Source organism: Mustela putorius, unplaced genomic scaffold (assembly GCF_011764305.1).
Source record: "Mustela putorius furo isolate JIRA1106 unplaced genomic scaffold, ASM1176430v1.1 tig00000827_pilon_pilon_pilon, whole genome shotgun sequence".
NCBI classification, from domain to species: Eukaryota; Metazoa; Chordata; class Mammalia; order Carnivora; family Mustelidae; genus Mustela; species Mustela putorius.
Window position 1 is genome coordinate 7,393,395 of NW_025421489.1, and position 16,816 is coordinate 7,410,210.

The 16,816-nt window shown below is 37.0% G+C and overlaps 1 protein-coding gene and 1 non-coding gene across 2 annotated transcripts in view; both read right to left on the bottom strand.

Moving 5' to 3' along the window:
- Nucleotides 1-16,816, bottom strand: part of MALRD1 (MAM and LDL receptor class A domain containing 1) — a 753,919-nt gene that overhangs the window by 518,300 nt on the left and 218,803 nt on the right. The window contains 2 exon segments of the mRNA XM_013058904.2: nucleotides 9,448-9,610; nucleotides 12,406-12,582. Of these exon segments, the coding sequence (XP_012914358.2) occupies nucleotides 9,448-9,610; nucleotides 12,406-12,582 (340 nt within the window).
- On the bottom strand, nucleotides 8,822-8,894 carry TRNAK-UUU. Its single transcript has one exon. It is a non-coding gene; the product is annotated as a tRNA-Lys (tRNA).

A 16,816-nucleotide genomic window follows, 5' to 3' on the forward strand; every position in this document is an offset into this window, starting at 1 on the left:
CAAGCCCAGCTGCAGGCCCAGCCTGCAGCCCCAGCTAAACGCAGAGTCCAGCCAGTAGCACCACTTTGCCAGGGAACCCGGCCTGTGACCCCAGCAAACCAGAGGTGAATGCTGAGGCCAGCCAGTGGCTCCACTGGACCATGGAGCCAAAGAAGCCAAACTGACCGCCACCAACAAGGGAACCAGCCAAGCTTTGAATGCCAAGCTGAGTCAGCAGGCTCATCCAACCACAGAGCTCAGCCAGAAGCACTCCCACCTCAGAGAACAGACGGGAGCCTTCCCGAATTAGAAACCTTAATAAAAAGCCCCTCCTGCCCACAGTTACTTCCATCTGACCCACCCAAGCCCCACAGTGAACTATTACTGGCTTACAAGAGAAAGCTGAAACTGTTAAGTTCCTTTATGTAAGCATTATGGCAACAGTAAAGGAAAAACCTATAGTAGATAAATAAAATATTGAGATAGAAGAGTCAGTCAAACACACCACCACAAAGAATCATCACATCACAGGCAGAAGACAGCAAGAGACAATAAACAGAATAAAGGAACTACAAAACAGCAAGAAAACAATAAAATGGCAATAGTAAGAACCAACTTATCAATAATTACTTTCAGCAGAGGTGGATAAAATTCTTCAATTCAAAGCTTTAGAGAGGCTGAAGGGTTAAAAAATGAGAGACTAGACCCAACTATATGCGATCTGCCCGAGATTAACTACAGTTTTAAAGACACTCATAGGCTGAAAGTGAAGAGACAGAAAAGATTCCACACAAACGGTAACCAAAAGAGAGGAGGGGCAGCTATACTAAAGCAAATAGACTTTAAGTTACAAATAGACACAAGAAACACAAAAAGAAGGTCACTGTAAGATGACAAAAATGATATAACAATTATAAATATTTATGCATTTGACATTAAAACATATAAATATATAAAGCAAAAAATAACAGAACTACATGGAGAAATTAACAATACAGTAATAGTGAGGGATTTTAATATTCCACATCCAATAGTGGACTACTCAGACAGGAATCAATAAAGAGCACTACAGTGTTTACAGTGTTATTTGACTATATACATGATTATATATAACATGTGACTATGTTACATGACTGACTATTGCTATTTGAGTTAACACTATATGGTGATATTTGAACAACACCAAAGACCAAACAGACACAGCAGACATATACGGAACATTCCGTCCAATGGCAGCAGAAACACATCCTTCTCAAGTCCATACAGAACATTTTCCAGGATAGATTGTATGTTCAGCTATTTAAAAAACTTAACAAATTCCAGAAAATTAAAATTACCTGCCTTTTCTGACCACAATGGTATGAAACTGATATCAATAACGGGAGGAAAGCTGGGAAATTTACAAATATATGGAAATCAAAACATGCTCCAGAATAAACGATGGCTCAAAGGAGAAATTTAAAAAAAATCTTCGTACAAAATTTATGGGATGCATTAAAAGATGTTCTAAGAAGAAAGCTTACAGTTACAAACGCCTACATTAAAAAAAGAAGGATCTCAAATGAGCAATACAACTTTACACGTCAAGGAACTTGAACTAAGGTCAAAGTTAACAGAAGAAAAAAATAGTAAGATTAGACCAGAAATAAATAAAATATAGAAAAAGAAAACAAAATAAAAAACCAACAAAACTAAGGGTTAGGTTTTGAAAAAGGAAACAAAATTGACAAACCTTTCACTAGGCTAACCAAGAAAAAAAAAAGAGAAGACTCAGATGAATAAAATTATCAGTGAAAGATGGATATTACAATGAAACAAAATAATTCCAAAATATCAGAAGAGACTATTACAAGCAATTATATACCAACAAATTGGATAATCTAGAAGAAATTGATAAATTCCTAAAAACATACAACCTATCAAGACTGAATCAAGAAGAAATAGAGTATCGGAACAGATTGAGAATGAGTAAAACTAAACTTAAAGAATATGGTTGGCAGACATAACCATGTACAACCTGAAAATTTTGAAATGTAAAAGCATCATAAACTAATAAAAGGCCAATAAAAATAGGGAAAAGTCTTTACAAAATTCCTAACAAGTAAAAAATACCTTGAGGCTTTAAAAGATCATGTAAGTCAATAAGAAAAATAATAACCACTACCTACTGAAAACCAAGCAAAGAGCACAAATAGGAAATACAGACACACATACACAAAAATACAAATGGACAAGGCACACATACACACAAACTTGATTACCCTGATTAGAATTGAAGAAACAGAAAAATTTATATTTAGCTGCTACTTTAACCCTATTTTAAAACTTGAACTGTGAAAAAGAAAAATACTCAAGCATACAGAAAAACAGACGTAGTCATGCATGGCTTTCAAAAAAAGATACATTTTTGAGGAATAATTTAAAATTGTAAATCAAATGGTTAAAAAATGAATAATAAGATAAAAATTCTACGCTGTTTTGTTTACTCGTAGGATATAATCTGCAATGCGTGCAAACCTGTATATAGTCCAGTAAAGACTGATTAAATTTGTGTATAACCAAAATCAACTCACAAATCAATAGTGAGGAACCGAATTAGTGATTCAGGTTGCATCCACTTAATGAAATACCATTGGCCCATTAGTATTAGTGAATTAGTGAATAGTTGTTCACAGATTGTATATAAAATTAAAAGAAGGTTAACTGAAAATAGTAGTTTTTATTTATTGTATTAATTGAAAGCAATGTGGTTGATTGTGTAGACATACCCACACATAATGCTTTTATCATGATGGTATAATTATCATGGATGTGATTTATCTTTCCTACTTATATTCAGACATTTTCCTACAATAGAGATGGATTCCCTCTTTTGTGGTAAAGTAAAAGAATTTTTGTAGAAACTAAAAAAGGCAAGAAATTTTTCAGGGAGTCAGTATGCGGTCTTTACCAAAAGTATTATCTTAGTTCATCTGCATTATCCAGTCACAACCAAAAATAGAGACCTCCTTCAAGTATTATTAAAGACACACACACAACCAAGATAGAGCTGAAGACTTGGTAACTGAACCTCCCAGTGGACCTCTCTTTCAATAAGTTACGTGTTTTCCCAGCATCACATATTTGTTCATGCATATGATGGTCCTACGTGTGATTAAGTTTTCTATCCTTTCTAGATGCTCAGAAAACACATGCCTACCATAATAAATTATGGGGGCCTAACCAAGGCTACCTCCACATCTTTCAGGCCACAGAGCTCTGGGATGCTTCCTCTAGATTGTATCTAAAAATAACAGTTCTGTGCAGGAAATAGAATAAAACTACATTTTTCTTTTCATTTTAACATAGGTAAAGGAAAAGCATATTCAAAAATTATACAATGAAAATGAATTTCTAATATCTGAATGCAGTTACAACTATAATATAAAATTTTTGGATTATTAAACAGTGATCTTTGATAACAATGTAAAATCGTACACTGCATGACGAATTTATCTCCTTAAAACTTCAGCTTCAGCAGATAGCAAATATACCACCCTAACCAATGTGGATCTGTTATTTTAGGTATGGTGTGCAAATGTGACTTTTGGTAAAGATTTTTCTCAAATTCTGTAATTTTAAGCCACTGTAGTTAACTTTTAAAATTACTTACCAAGCTAAAATACACTGGAATAAAATTAAAATTAAAGTGATTTAATTCACTTCATTAACACAAATTATTAATGTATGGAAATATACAGAATAGGTGCTTAACTCAAGGACAATGTAAAGAGGAGCAATTTTTTCCTTGGCTTTAGAGGTCCAGCCACGCTTCATATTCAGTCCTGTGGCAACATGGCCAGAAATGTCGCTTCCCACGAGTATTACAACCATTAAGAGAAAATTATTACAGTTAATTTAGATTTTGACTGTTTGCACTTTTATTTTTATTTCAGCAAAAGTGTTACTAAAACCCGGTATTTAACCATTATTCCAGATTTATAAAACTGGATCTTTTAGAAATTATATTGAGAGAGTGTTAAAGCATCTAAATTGGCCTATAAAATACTAGCTTATCTTCCTACCAAAGAAGGCTTGGAGAAAGCAATAATTCTAGTATTTAATGTCTAAGAGATTAAAGCTTTGGAAATTGTTATTGTAGCAGAGCAGAAGACATTAAAATATTTTCAGTTTTACTGAAGCTTTTATCCACATTTACATCCAGCACTCGGATACATGATGATATGCACGGTTATGTCACAGGGACAGTTCACATTATTTATGTGGCTTTTAGTTTATAATGATGTGAAGCCTGCACAAATGCATTAAGTACGTTGGAAGGCAGGTGCACTTCCAACAGTGGGTGCGGTGCTATAACTCATTTCCTCCTGAAAGACAATGACTAGTGTTATGAAGTAAAAGGAAAAATCTAAGAAAATGTACTTCTACTTTACAAATGACAGACTTAAGAAATGGTATTCTACCTAATCTGCATTTTAAATGAGATAGTTCATATTCAAATAATTTCTCAACACTTTGTAAGCAAACTAAAATCCAATGTATTTTAAAGTACCTGTCTTCTGTAGATAGGCAAAAACAGTCTGAGAAAAAAAGTGTTGGGGATTATACAATGAATGGAGCAATGTAGAGGGTGCCTTGAAATTACATGTCTTCTAGATTAACTGAGAATAAAGATATTTTCCTTTTTTTTTTTTTTTTGGTAGATTTTATTTATTTGAGAGACAGAGAGGGAGAGAGTAAGCAGGACGGACAGGAAGAGAGACTCTGAGGCAGACTCTGGGCTGAGTCTATCCCACGACCCCAGGCTCCATCCTGACCCCAAGATCATGACCTGAATGGAAACCGAGTCAGATGCTCAACTGACTGAACCACCCAGAGCCCCCCTGAGGGTAAAGATATTTCTTGCACACTATTTCTCAGTTATTAACAGTTACTTTTCAAGACACAAATTTCATTTTATTTTTAAATGAAATTACCTTAGAACAAATTTTTTGTCTTGAAACATTTTGTACTATTTTTTTTAATTAGTCACTAGATTGAGAGAAAAATGAATCTGCTCTGACCAAAACTGGAATAAGGAATTGAGAAAGCCAACCTCTGTCTTTCAGCAATACCTTCCCCACCTCCTGCCATGGAGTCGTCTAGGGATGAGGTTCTAGAACCTTCTAGGAATTACACTAAAATACAGATTCCCGGATGTACTCCTTGAGAGTTTGAATCAAGTGTTTTGAATCTGCATTTAAATATATTGTATGTATATATAAATTGACAGTGGCCCCAATCGCCATTTCGAAAAACTTCCAAAAGGCTTCTGTCAGCATAGTTAGAAATCACTAATCTGGAATAGGCATCTATATTTCCCTACACATCTTTCCATATCAACAATGAAGTATGGAGAATTTAACTTTGCCTGAGGGGATGATTTTATACTCCAGATAACACTTAATATTAAACCTTGTGTAACCAACAGATGGGCATTTAGTCTAAAAAATTTTTTTAAAAATTGACTTAAGGGCCAAGAACTCAAGACTTTGCTCTCCTTGGCTTCTTACAATAAAAATAAATAGTAAGTTGGATCAAACAAAGTCTCCTTCTAGGAGATAAAAACAATTATAAATTTATGGTACTTAGCTACAAACCAATTTACATGCTATGGTAAAACTGCCTGAGCTAAAAGACTAGGCTAATTAAACCGAATCTGAAGGTCAGAGTAGAGAAGTCTGAGATCATATAAAACTACAAACAGGGAGTTCAGTCAGTTGAGCACCCAACTCTTGGTTTCCACTCAGGTCATGACACAACAATTCCAAATCTACAATATTCTAAACATATTTAAATTTGAATTAGCTTCAAAGCCTAGGTGTTAGGCAATCCCAATATCTTAACTCAATGTTAAGCGATTAAAAAAAATTCTCAACTGACTACGACTAATGTTCTTGCTGAGTTCCCCAGTAGTACCCGGTATGCGAATGGATATAAACTCATTTTTCTTCTGAGTTTTTTTTCTTTTTTACTACATTATGTTTCTTTTCCCAAAACACTAAGAAATTAACTTTTCAACTAAATGTTCCCTGTCACTGTATAAGTTAAAGGAAATGTAAATTTCACCCAACCCCAATCTCAAAAGAACATGATGGTATTTACACTGAAAGCACTTTACTTTATTTCACCTGAGTATCGGAGTATCGCTGAGAACAGTATTGATTTCTATGTGCCCTGATTTCAATCCTAGGTAAAAATCACGCTTAGGTGCCCTTAGTTGGGCCTTGTGGAGCAGAGTGTAGAAAGAATCCATTCGCCAAGCCCTTTGCCAAGGCTGTGCCTGCATGTCCCCAGCCTGAGAAAAAGAGATACCTTTTTCTAAGTCATATTAAAGTGCTGAATAAACCAGTGGTACTCTCCACAAAGTGAAAATTAAAGATATAACCCTTTTTTTAAGCTACATTTTGGATACTTAGGCTTATGAGGCCATGAAAGCGTGAAGACCAAACGGTAGAATGTCCCTTGGAACATCGCTTCTTTTAGCTTTTACCACAACATTTTCATCATGAATCACACATATTAAGATGTTATCTAAGGGGAACCTGGGCAGCACACTTGGTTGCATCCGACTCCTGGTTTTAGCTCAGGTCATGATCGCAAATCCGTGGGACTAAGGCCCGTATCAGGCTCTGCACTGGGCGTCAAGTCTGTTTGAGATTCTCTCTCTCCCTACCCTGCCCCCCCTACCCCAATTTCTCTCTCTGTAAAATAAATAAATGATTTTTTTTTTAAAGTTGTTATCTAAGACTTGACTACACAATGAAAACTTCCCGACATATTCCCACACCACCATTACTTTCCTAGACTTTTTATGGCTTCATTAAATATATGAAATGAGAGACTATTTTGAAATATACTAATGTGCTCTTTTTCTTTTGCAGTTCTGATTTTTACCAACCTGAGCCTGAACCCATGTCTGCCTTTAGGAGAGCTTCTATCACAGAATGTGAAGACGAAGAAAGAATTGGTCCAGAGCTTTTTGATTTTCAAAATTGGGTTTTGAAAACTATTTCAAACACAATGGGCTTAAACACCTGGCTTTAAATTTCTGGAGCCAAACATCTGAGAGAAAAAAAGCATTTTCTAAGATAGAAAAAGCTTCCCTTTGAATCTTGGAACACTGAAAAAATAAAATGAAAAAAAAAATAGCAAAAGAAAGGAAGGAAGGAAGAGTGAGCCTCCCTTTAAATATAAAATAATAAAATTTGGAAAATGGAGCTTGGAGATATACTATAAGCCACTGAGTAGGATGGATATATGATGCATAAAAACTACTCCTCAGGACAAAGGAAAAATGTCAAACCTTCCTTGGCTGCAGAAGGAGCCTAGAGAGAGAGGAGAGGACAGCTAGGGGAGATGCAAGCTTTGGGACCATCACTCCCTTTTCCAGATTCATTGTCATGTACAGCGAATCTATTAAACATTATCTGACTAGTGAATATTATTCAGGGACACCTAGGTGGCTCAGTCCATTAAGCAACTGCCTTCAGCTCAGGTCATGATCCCGGAGTCCTGGGAACAAGTCCTGCATCAGGCTCCTTGCTCAGCAGGGAGCCTGCTTCTCCCTCTGCCTCTGCCTGCTGCTCCCCATTCCTGGGCATGCTTGCTCTCTCTCCCTCTCTCTCTCTCTCTCTCTCTGTCAAATGAATAAATAAAATCTTTAAAATTTTTTTCTTACTTAAAATATATTTTTTTGCTTGCAGCCTATAATTATAAAGCACAAATATATAGGTTCTAACCATCAACTAATTCACTCAACAAATAATTATGGAGACTTATTATGTACCAGTCATTTAGAAAGAATGCAATAAAGAAGGAAGCCACAGACCCTGTGATTCCTCAAAGACTGAACAGTCTACGTTGGGGATGGGCAAGGCAAGGAGAGAGACAGGAAGTTAAAAGCCAACTCTATTACTGTGCTTATAACATGCTACCGTGTTTCTATTCAGACCTTTCCCACATAGAAGGAAGATTCCAGTCCGCCTTTTTCTTGGTGGAAATACAGATTATTAAGGCAGTGTGGTTTATTTGGATGTGCCAAAGAAACTTCCTGAAATTGCCCTTTGCTTTTCTATGAGTCAGAAGCAGCCCACAGAAAATGGGTAGACGGAAACCTCCCAAATTCACTGCCAACTGTTGAAAGTGATCTAAACGCTTGGTATTCTTATCTGCCACTCTATATACTTTGGGCAACATGGTTGCTAATATCAAAATCAAATGATGGTAAAACTGGAACCATTTCAACGAAATAAAACAACAAAAGAGAGATGAGGACACCAGAGTAAAAAAGTCAGCCCAGGAGGTATTATGGCTCTCTTCAAGCACCAGGCCATGTTGGCCAGGGCAACGATGGACAGGCAGCAGACACGCCACTGTTAGTTTTCTTTGAAACAGAAGCCACACAAGGAGAGCTCTTCAAGGTGTGAAGGCAGAAAGGTTCTGAAGACATTCTCTGTAATATAAATGGGGATCCCCTTGCTTTCTTCAGTAATACTTCCATGAAACCCTTAAAAGGAAAGAATGACTGGTAGGATCTGCTAAGAAGGAAGCACTCAATATATCTGTGGCCTATAAAACAGGGAGAGGTGTAAGTTATGAAGCCTTGAAAAGGAAAGACCAAAATAAATGACAACGAAGATCAAAGGCTGGAAGAGGAGGAAAGGGGTGAGGAGAAGGAGGAGCTAAAAAAAAAAAAAGAAAGAAAGAAAAGAAAACAGATAAAAGATTTGGACAGGGGAAGGAATGGATAGATAATTTTTTAATTAAGACAAATTTTTTTTAATTTTTTAAGTAGGCTTCAAGCCCAACATGGGGCTTGAACTCACGACCCTGAGATCAAAAGTCACATGCTCTACTGACTGAGCCAGCCAGGCATCCCTGAATGATCATTTTAAAACAACATATTCATAGTGCTTTTCCATGAGTAGTTATATTACAAATTATTTTTCTTATTTTTTTATATTTTCTTTTCTCTAGTTTCTATGACTTTTATGAGCGTTCACAGCCTTTTCTTTTTTTTTTAAGATATTATTTATTTATTTTGAGAGAGAGGACAAGTTGGGTAAGGAGCAGAGGGAAAAGTAGACTGCAGTGGGGTGAGAAGCAGAGAGAGAGAGGGAGAAGCAGACTCTCTGCTGAGCAGGAAACCCACTGTGGGGCTTGATTCCAGGACTGCGGGTTCATGACCTAAGCAGAAGGCAGACTCTTAACCAACTGAGCCACCCAGAGGCCCTGATTGACAGCTTTTTTTTCAACTGAATGGCTGTATGTTTTTTCTCAATTTTATATAAAAGAGTACACTTAGCCCATTTAGTCTGTAATTTCATCACTCATTGGCTTAGGGTAGGTAAGACAGTATGGCAAGAATTTGGGAACTGCTTAACACATAGTTCCTAAGAGACATGTTCAAAGCATGTGGTCACTTACGTTGTATGATCCACCAGTGGCCTGTGATTTTCTTCCCCATGATGAATACTGATTCCATTACCAAGTCCCCATCTGAATGTGTTCGAATCTTGAATTAGGTTTTCTGGGATTGGCTGGTACCACTGACACAGGCTTCCTTTTTCAAAGCTGCAAACTTTCGTAGCTTGAATAGAGTAGAACGAAGACAAATGAGCTAACCACAATAAATGTGTCCACAAAAGGTAATTTCTACCCGTATCAAGCACTGTCTTACTATTTGGGTTTTTAAAAATTATTTCTTAAGCATAATTAAAATAATTAGAAAAACGATTTCTACTATCATTAGTTTTAAAGAAATCTATGTGCACTATATTCAAATATCTATAGCAGCTATAACATGGAAATAAATGCATATACTGAAGAATTAGTTCTGATAAGGAGGTGAGATTTTAATTAGGTCCTCAAATAGCAATCTCGGAATTCCAAGTCTCTTCTAAACATTGCTTACCAAGTTCTGGTAAGTCTGTTCTTCTGCCACAGCATTATTACAAAGCTGAACTTCAGCTCAGCCTTTGAAGGGGTTAGACTAAATTCCAAACTCCTTAAGTTCAAAGCAATAATATTTTCCTTGAAAGTTTTCAATGTCCTTGTAATGACTGTAACTTGATATCACATGAAATTACAAGTCCATCGGGCAGCTGGGTGGCCCAGTGGGTTAAAGCCTCTGCCTTCGGCTCCGGTTGTGATCTCAGGGTCCTGGGATCGAGCCTGGCATCAGGCTCTCTGCTCAGCAGGGAGCCTGCTTCCCTTCCTCTCTCTCTGCCTCCCTCCCTGCCTACTTGTGATCTGTCAAATAAATAAATAAAATCTTAAAAAAAAAAAAAAAGAAATTACAAGTCCAGTGATTTGTGAAATACATAGGCTGTGTGTGAAATATTCTTTCTTCCTCTCTGAAGATGTCCATGTGTCTCTCTTAAATTCTCCACTGTTCCTATGTGTGCCGTAGAAGACTCCATATTTTAAATAGTATAAGCCATGTTGGCAAACCATCACCATCTTTTAGGAACTTGAGTTCATGATTTAATGTAAAGTTTGAGAAGGAAACAACAAAAAAAAAGTGATTTTTTAATCCTGACACTCAGGCATGTCATTTAATCTGACATTAATAGTGATAATATAATTATATTAATCTTGTGAAGAGATTTTTTTTTTCTACTTGTTTCAGAGGTAGAGTCCAGTGGTTCAGCAGCTGCATAGAACACCCAGTGCTCATTCCATCACAGGCCCTCCTTAATGCCCATCACCCAGTGACCCCATATCCCCACCCACCAGACATTTAAAATTCAATAGGATTCTGTTCTTTATATCATTAAAAAAGAAAATAGTTATTGATTTTTTTAAAAATTATAGGACATAAAGTTTTAGTCAAGCAAGACGAATAAGCTCGAAGATCTGCTGTACAACATTATACCCATAGTCAACAATAATACATCATGCACTTAAAAATGTGTTGAGGGCAGCTCTCGTGTTGTGTTCCTTATAAAATAAAAAGCATTAAAAATGCAAGACCACAGGTAACAGACAGATTTATTATATGACAGCGGTTCTTACAAAAAGATGGAGGAAGAAAGACCACATGATTTGTTGAGAGTAAGAAATGCAGTTCATATGTATTCAAAGTAAATCAATAACCCCAGGATTTTAAAATAATAATTTTACAGGAGACATTCATTCAGGACATTTAAAGAACTTTATCAAAACCGCCTACCCAATCATCAAGGACGCCACTAAAACTGCAAAGGTGAACAAAGAAGTCAGTATTCGCTAAAGATACTCATTAGGCGGAATTAATTCTGTGTAAACTTTCAGAAACACAACTTACGTGTGATCAAAACAGGATATGGTCTTCCCACGAGTTAAGTCTGAATACCACAACGCTTTCCATTATAATATCCCCCATCTGCAATGCACTATACGTATCCCTAGCCAACTTGAGTTAATGACTATGTTGTCTCATTCACAGAGTGAGTTAAGCATTGATTTTATGAGTTTTGGGGTCTAGCTAAGTTGGTTAATTTATTGTGTATCTATACATTAAGAAGCATTTCTTTTTCTATGTTAAATTAATATGAACCTCATTTGGCTTTTCAAGTTTTAGATTTTCTGCATAATGCTGACAGAAGACAGAACAGAGTTCCACTACACTCTGTATTATCTGCATGGTTTGAACCCTTCATTTCATTAAGATACTTGAGAAATATTACAGTATAGGGCATTCATATACCATCCAATAAATAGTAAGGAAGGGGAAAAAAAGCAAAAGTGTTCACTCCTTCTGAGCTTGTGCTTTGCCCCTGCAGGCACACAGATCAATTTTTTTTCCTCTAAGATTGTATCTCCGGCTGAGAAGTTCACTTGTAAATTAAAAATCTGCCCTAAAAGCCAGAGATTAGCAGATGCCGATAAGTAAAAACCACCTTTCAATAGGACCCAGGTGCTGAAGGGCCCATCTGTATTAGTATTCGTTCTTATGAATTCTACATATTTAACATAGTATTCATTTTCTATTTTGGCAATGGCAAAATTTGGACAAATTCATCTATTTTGAGAGTATTATAATACTTCCATTTTAAACATTCCTATTTTGTGAGTGTGAGGAATAGAAGAGAGACAAACGGTGGAGGTGGGGAGCACCTAGTCAATCACAGTCTCAGAGTCCAGTAAAGTCCAGGAAACAAGTGTTTTGAATCTAAAACTTCAATTTAGAAACACTTACCTCTTGTTGAGCATCACAGAAGAATGCAACGCTGACTCTTCTACTATAATTTTCTATACAAGCAACGTTTACGTTTAAGAACCTATTCTAAGCCAAGTCAAAAATTTCTAACTAGCACATGAGGCCATGCTACTTAAAGATCACATTAGTATTGTCTTATCCATCTTATGCTATGTTTTAATACAAAACAGGAATTCACCTACCACAGAATGATTCATCTGACTGGTCGGGACAGTCATTTCTAAAGTCACATTTCTGGATTTTTTCAACACAGTGACCATCGGTCCTGCAAACAAATTCAGCGTCTGTACAGTTGTGTGGAGGCAATGTTACTGGAGCTGACACTTCTGGTGGAGTTGGGAGGTCCACTGGCAAAGTACCTTGGTCAGGGATAACATATAGGCATAATTCAGTAGATTCTCTAAGATTTGACACAATAAGCTTTTATACGTACATTTCACATTCAATATTATAAAGAACATTTGGTAGTCTTTGGTAATGTGCTGAATTTCACATAAGCGTAGAAGTTGGAGTTCTTGGTCTTAGCAACATCAAATAGTTGGATATAAATAGACGAAGGTACAGAGAGAAATTACTGAAAAACTGCTCAAAACTCACTGAATAAATGGAAGGCTCGAGGACAGGGCTGGGATCCCTGGGAATCAAGGGAGCCCCAGATGCTGGCATTAGGTACCAGCGTTAAGGTCTGGTTGAACCTTCTAGTCCACCAGGTAAATAAACATGGCTCTTCCACTGCAACAATGAACCCAGCAGCTCCTCATCCCTGTTTCACCTGCCCCTACATATTCAAAGTTGCAAGACAGAGATTCCTATGCAAGTATTTATATAATTAAGATAATAATTTCTGAAATTACCGAGCTGAGAAGAAATTTAGAGAAGCTAATTTATACTGTAAGTTAGTCAATCAACCTTTATTAATAACACCCCATATCACGGGCATGGGAGGTGCAACTGACTGAAAGCCAAAGGTTTTCATTGCTGTCAAATAATTTACTGAGTAGTGGATAAGGCACTCAGGTCAATCTTTCATTACAGTTCCATAGGATCCATGTATGAGAAAGAGTATAACACCGTGGAAGCAAGAAGGACACCTACCCTGTCACTCCTGCATTCACAGCACAATTCACAGACTGTGGTACATGGTGGGCGCACTATCATCACTTAGAAATGAGTGAATAGACAGACAGATGGAAGGATGGATGGATGGATGGATGGATGGACGGACGGATGGATGACAGAGGGAATGAACAGATGGACAACTGGAAGACTGTACAATGTATAGAAAACACATGAAAAGTATACATTAGTTGTGAGGTAGGGAAGATTTCCTGGAAAAATAATGTCTTCAGTTTTTAGCTTTATTTTTTTTAAAGATTTTATTTAATTACACGAGAGAGACAGAGAGTAAGAGCATATGCACAAGCAGGGGGAGGGGCAAAGGGAGAGGGAGAGGGAGAAGCAGACTCGCCAATGAACACAGAGCCCCACACAGGGCTTGAACCCAGGACCCTGACTGAGATCATGATGTGAGCCAAAGTCGGATGCTTAAACAACTGAGCCACCCAGACACAAGTTTTTAGTTTTAAAAGATGAGGCGTTGTAGACGAAATGAAAATGGGAATAAGCTCCTTTTGGACAATGAGCAAAGATTTGTGTGAAGGCAGAAAAATACACTGGCCCATAGTTTTTCAAATGCTGTGAGGATTTGGCATGGGGAACATTCTGTGATAGAGTAAGAATGCATGTGATAAAGTCACTAGATGTGGTACTAGTTGGGGGACAATTAGCATATCATAAAGAGCTAAGTGGGGCCAATTTAGGAGTTTGAAATAAATATAAAAAGCGGTGGAGAAATACCAAGGTACACAATCCCCACTTTAAGAGATACTTTTCTGGCATCGGTGTGAAGAATGATTTGCAGGTGGTTCTGACAGGAACAGGAACAGCTAAGCTTTTACTTTAATTCCAGGCAACTAAGAAACCAAAGCAGAGAGAGTACGGAGGAAAAAGCAGAGACCTGAGCAACGTCAAACACCCAGTACTTAGAGGACTGGGGATTTGGGTGGTATTGGGAATTTGAGGAAAGTCCAAAAAATACTACTTGGCTTCTCAGCTCAAGTTTTGAAATAATTAAGAACTAATAAGACAAAAGCATGTAAGATAAATCAAAATATCAACATTTTATGAAGTTAATAATGACCTATTATCTATAGACAAGTGGTCTTTTAAAGCATAAAACTCAGAAAGCAGCAGCCTTATAATCTGTCCTGGAAACTTCCAGCTTGCCTTGTACAGAAGGAAGCCTACCGTTGTGAACTACTGCAAGAAGTTAAGCAGATCTCATTCTCCCTTCAGCTAACCAGCTCAAAAAAGAAAAGAAACTAAGGCAACATGTACGCATGCTCTGGCCCTCCTTGCAAACTGGGTAGTCCGCTCTGACTTTTCCACGCAGCTGACATTAGGGTTCACTCTTAGGGTTTTACTGCTATGGGTTTTACCAAACATGCAATGATGCTTCCACCATAGTGTCACACAGAGGAGTTTCACTGCACTCAATTCCTTCATTGTCTGAGTCCCTGGCAACCCTGGATCCTCTTACTGTCTCCATAGGGTTCCCCTTCACAGAGTGTCATACAGCTGGCATCGCATGTTACCTTTTCAGATAGGCTTCCTCCTCTGAATAACATGCATTCAAGTTTATTCCAGGTCATTTCAACGGCCTGACACTTTATTTCTTTCCAGCACTGAACAGTATTCACTGTTTAGGGCATTCAATTAAATGAACACCGGTTAAATATTTATTGTAGGAAAGGTCTGTATCTCTTGCCAAGCAGGGCAGGACCTTAATACACCTTCCTTATTAGACAGTATTAACGTGCACTGCAATACCCATCGCTGTCCATTTCTTTTTGAATCTTTCTTTGTGAACACATGCCAGTGTTATTTCCAGGACAAACCATCTGAAATGAAATTGCAGTTATAGGGTATGTGATCAGTCAACTTAAGCAATCGTTTTCAAAAGTGATTTTACACATTTCCACTCAGAAATGTGTGCATTTCTCATCTTCTCCGAACCCAGCTAACACGTGGCATTATCCAATGTAAGAAAGATCTACCAGGGCAATGAGTCTGAAATAATAATTCCTTCATATCTTAACCTGTATTTCCCTAATTACTGAGAATTTTTCTTTTTAATTTTAGGGGCTACTCAAGTACCTTGCCCTCGCTTTTGACTAACTGTTCACATGCCCTGCTCTTTTTTTTCTATTGCATTCTTTGGGTTGTTTTTCCTTTCTTATTAATTTATAGTTTTATTTCCCATATACTCTATACTAATCCTCTGTCATTTACTTGGGTGAAAAATACATTCTACTAGTCTATGGTAGGTCTTTTCTTTTTGTATGGTTTCTTTCAAAATAAAAATTTCTAATTCAATGCCTTCCAATTTATCAGTTTTTCCTTTATGGTATGTAGTTTGAAGCTTCACTGGAAAAAAAAAATTCTTTCCTCCTTTTTTTATCATCAATATTTTTTCTGTGATTTTCACAAAATTTTGATAGTTTTACTCTTTACATTTAGGTCTTTACTCCATCTGGACTTTACTGTTATCTGTTCTATACGATATGAACTTAAATCAATTTTCCTTATATGAGTGTCCAATTTTGGATCTACTGATCTATTAAGCAACTCAAAATTTTCTCACTTATTCTATATTTGATCATGAAATGTATTACTCATATATAAGAATGGATAGAAAACATATACCTTGTTTAAATAGTAATAAAAAGGAACAGCCATAAATCTACCATCCAGCTTATGAAATTAAAATTCACAGCTTTTGAACCCTCCACTGTTTCCCTGCTGACCCCAGGCTGCCATCCCTCCAGGCCTGCGGTACGCTGAATCTTGTGTTTTACATTCCTGTTTTCATTGGCTCTTTGCTGAAAGATTGTATTTATTTATTTTTAGAGATAGAGAGCTCATATGGGGGGAGGGCACAGTGTGGGAAGCAGAGGTAGGGAGACAAGCCGGCTATACCCTGAGCAGGGAGCCCGACATGGGGCTTGAACTCACAACCCTGAGATCGTGACCTGAGCCAAAATCAACAGCTGGACGCTCAGCTGACCCAGCAACCGAGGCACCCCATTTTCATTTGCTTTTATCATCTTCCTCGTTTGCATATATGCCAGATATCCTACAGTGCCCATTAGCTCATGATGTGATCAAATAAGCTGATGTCGCAAACATCTTAGAACAGTGACTATACAGCTGGAATAGCATGTAGGTCCTTTTTGAATAAATAAGCCATTTAAATTTGAACTTGGATGAATGGACTCATTCTCTATATGAATTTCGGAAACTTGATTTATTTCCTGAGCAATGTGTATTCACCCATCCATGTTAATAATGTTCTGGCAGTTCACATAGTTTGACTGCTGTATAAGATTTCACTATGTGATCAAATATATCATTTAGCCATTCTATCATCAGTGATTTTTTTTTTTAAGTTGATTCTGTTTGAGGTTTTATTTCATACATTTCTCCTGATGTTTCTAGGAGTGGAATTGCTTAGTCAGAGAGAATAGAGAACTG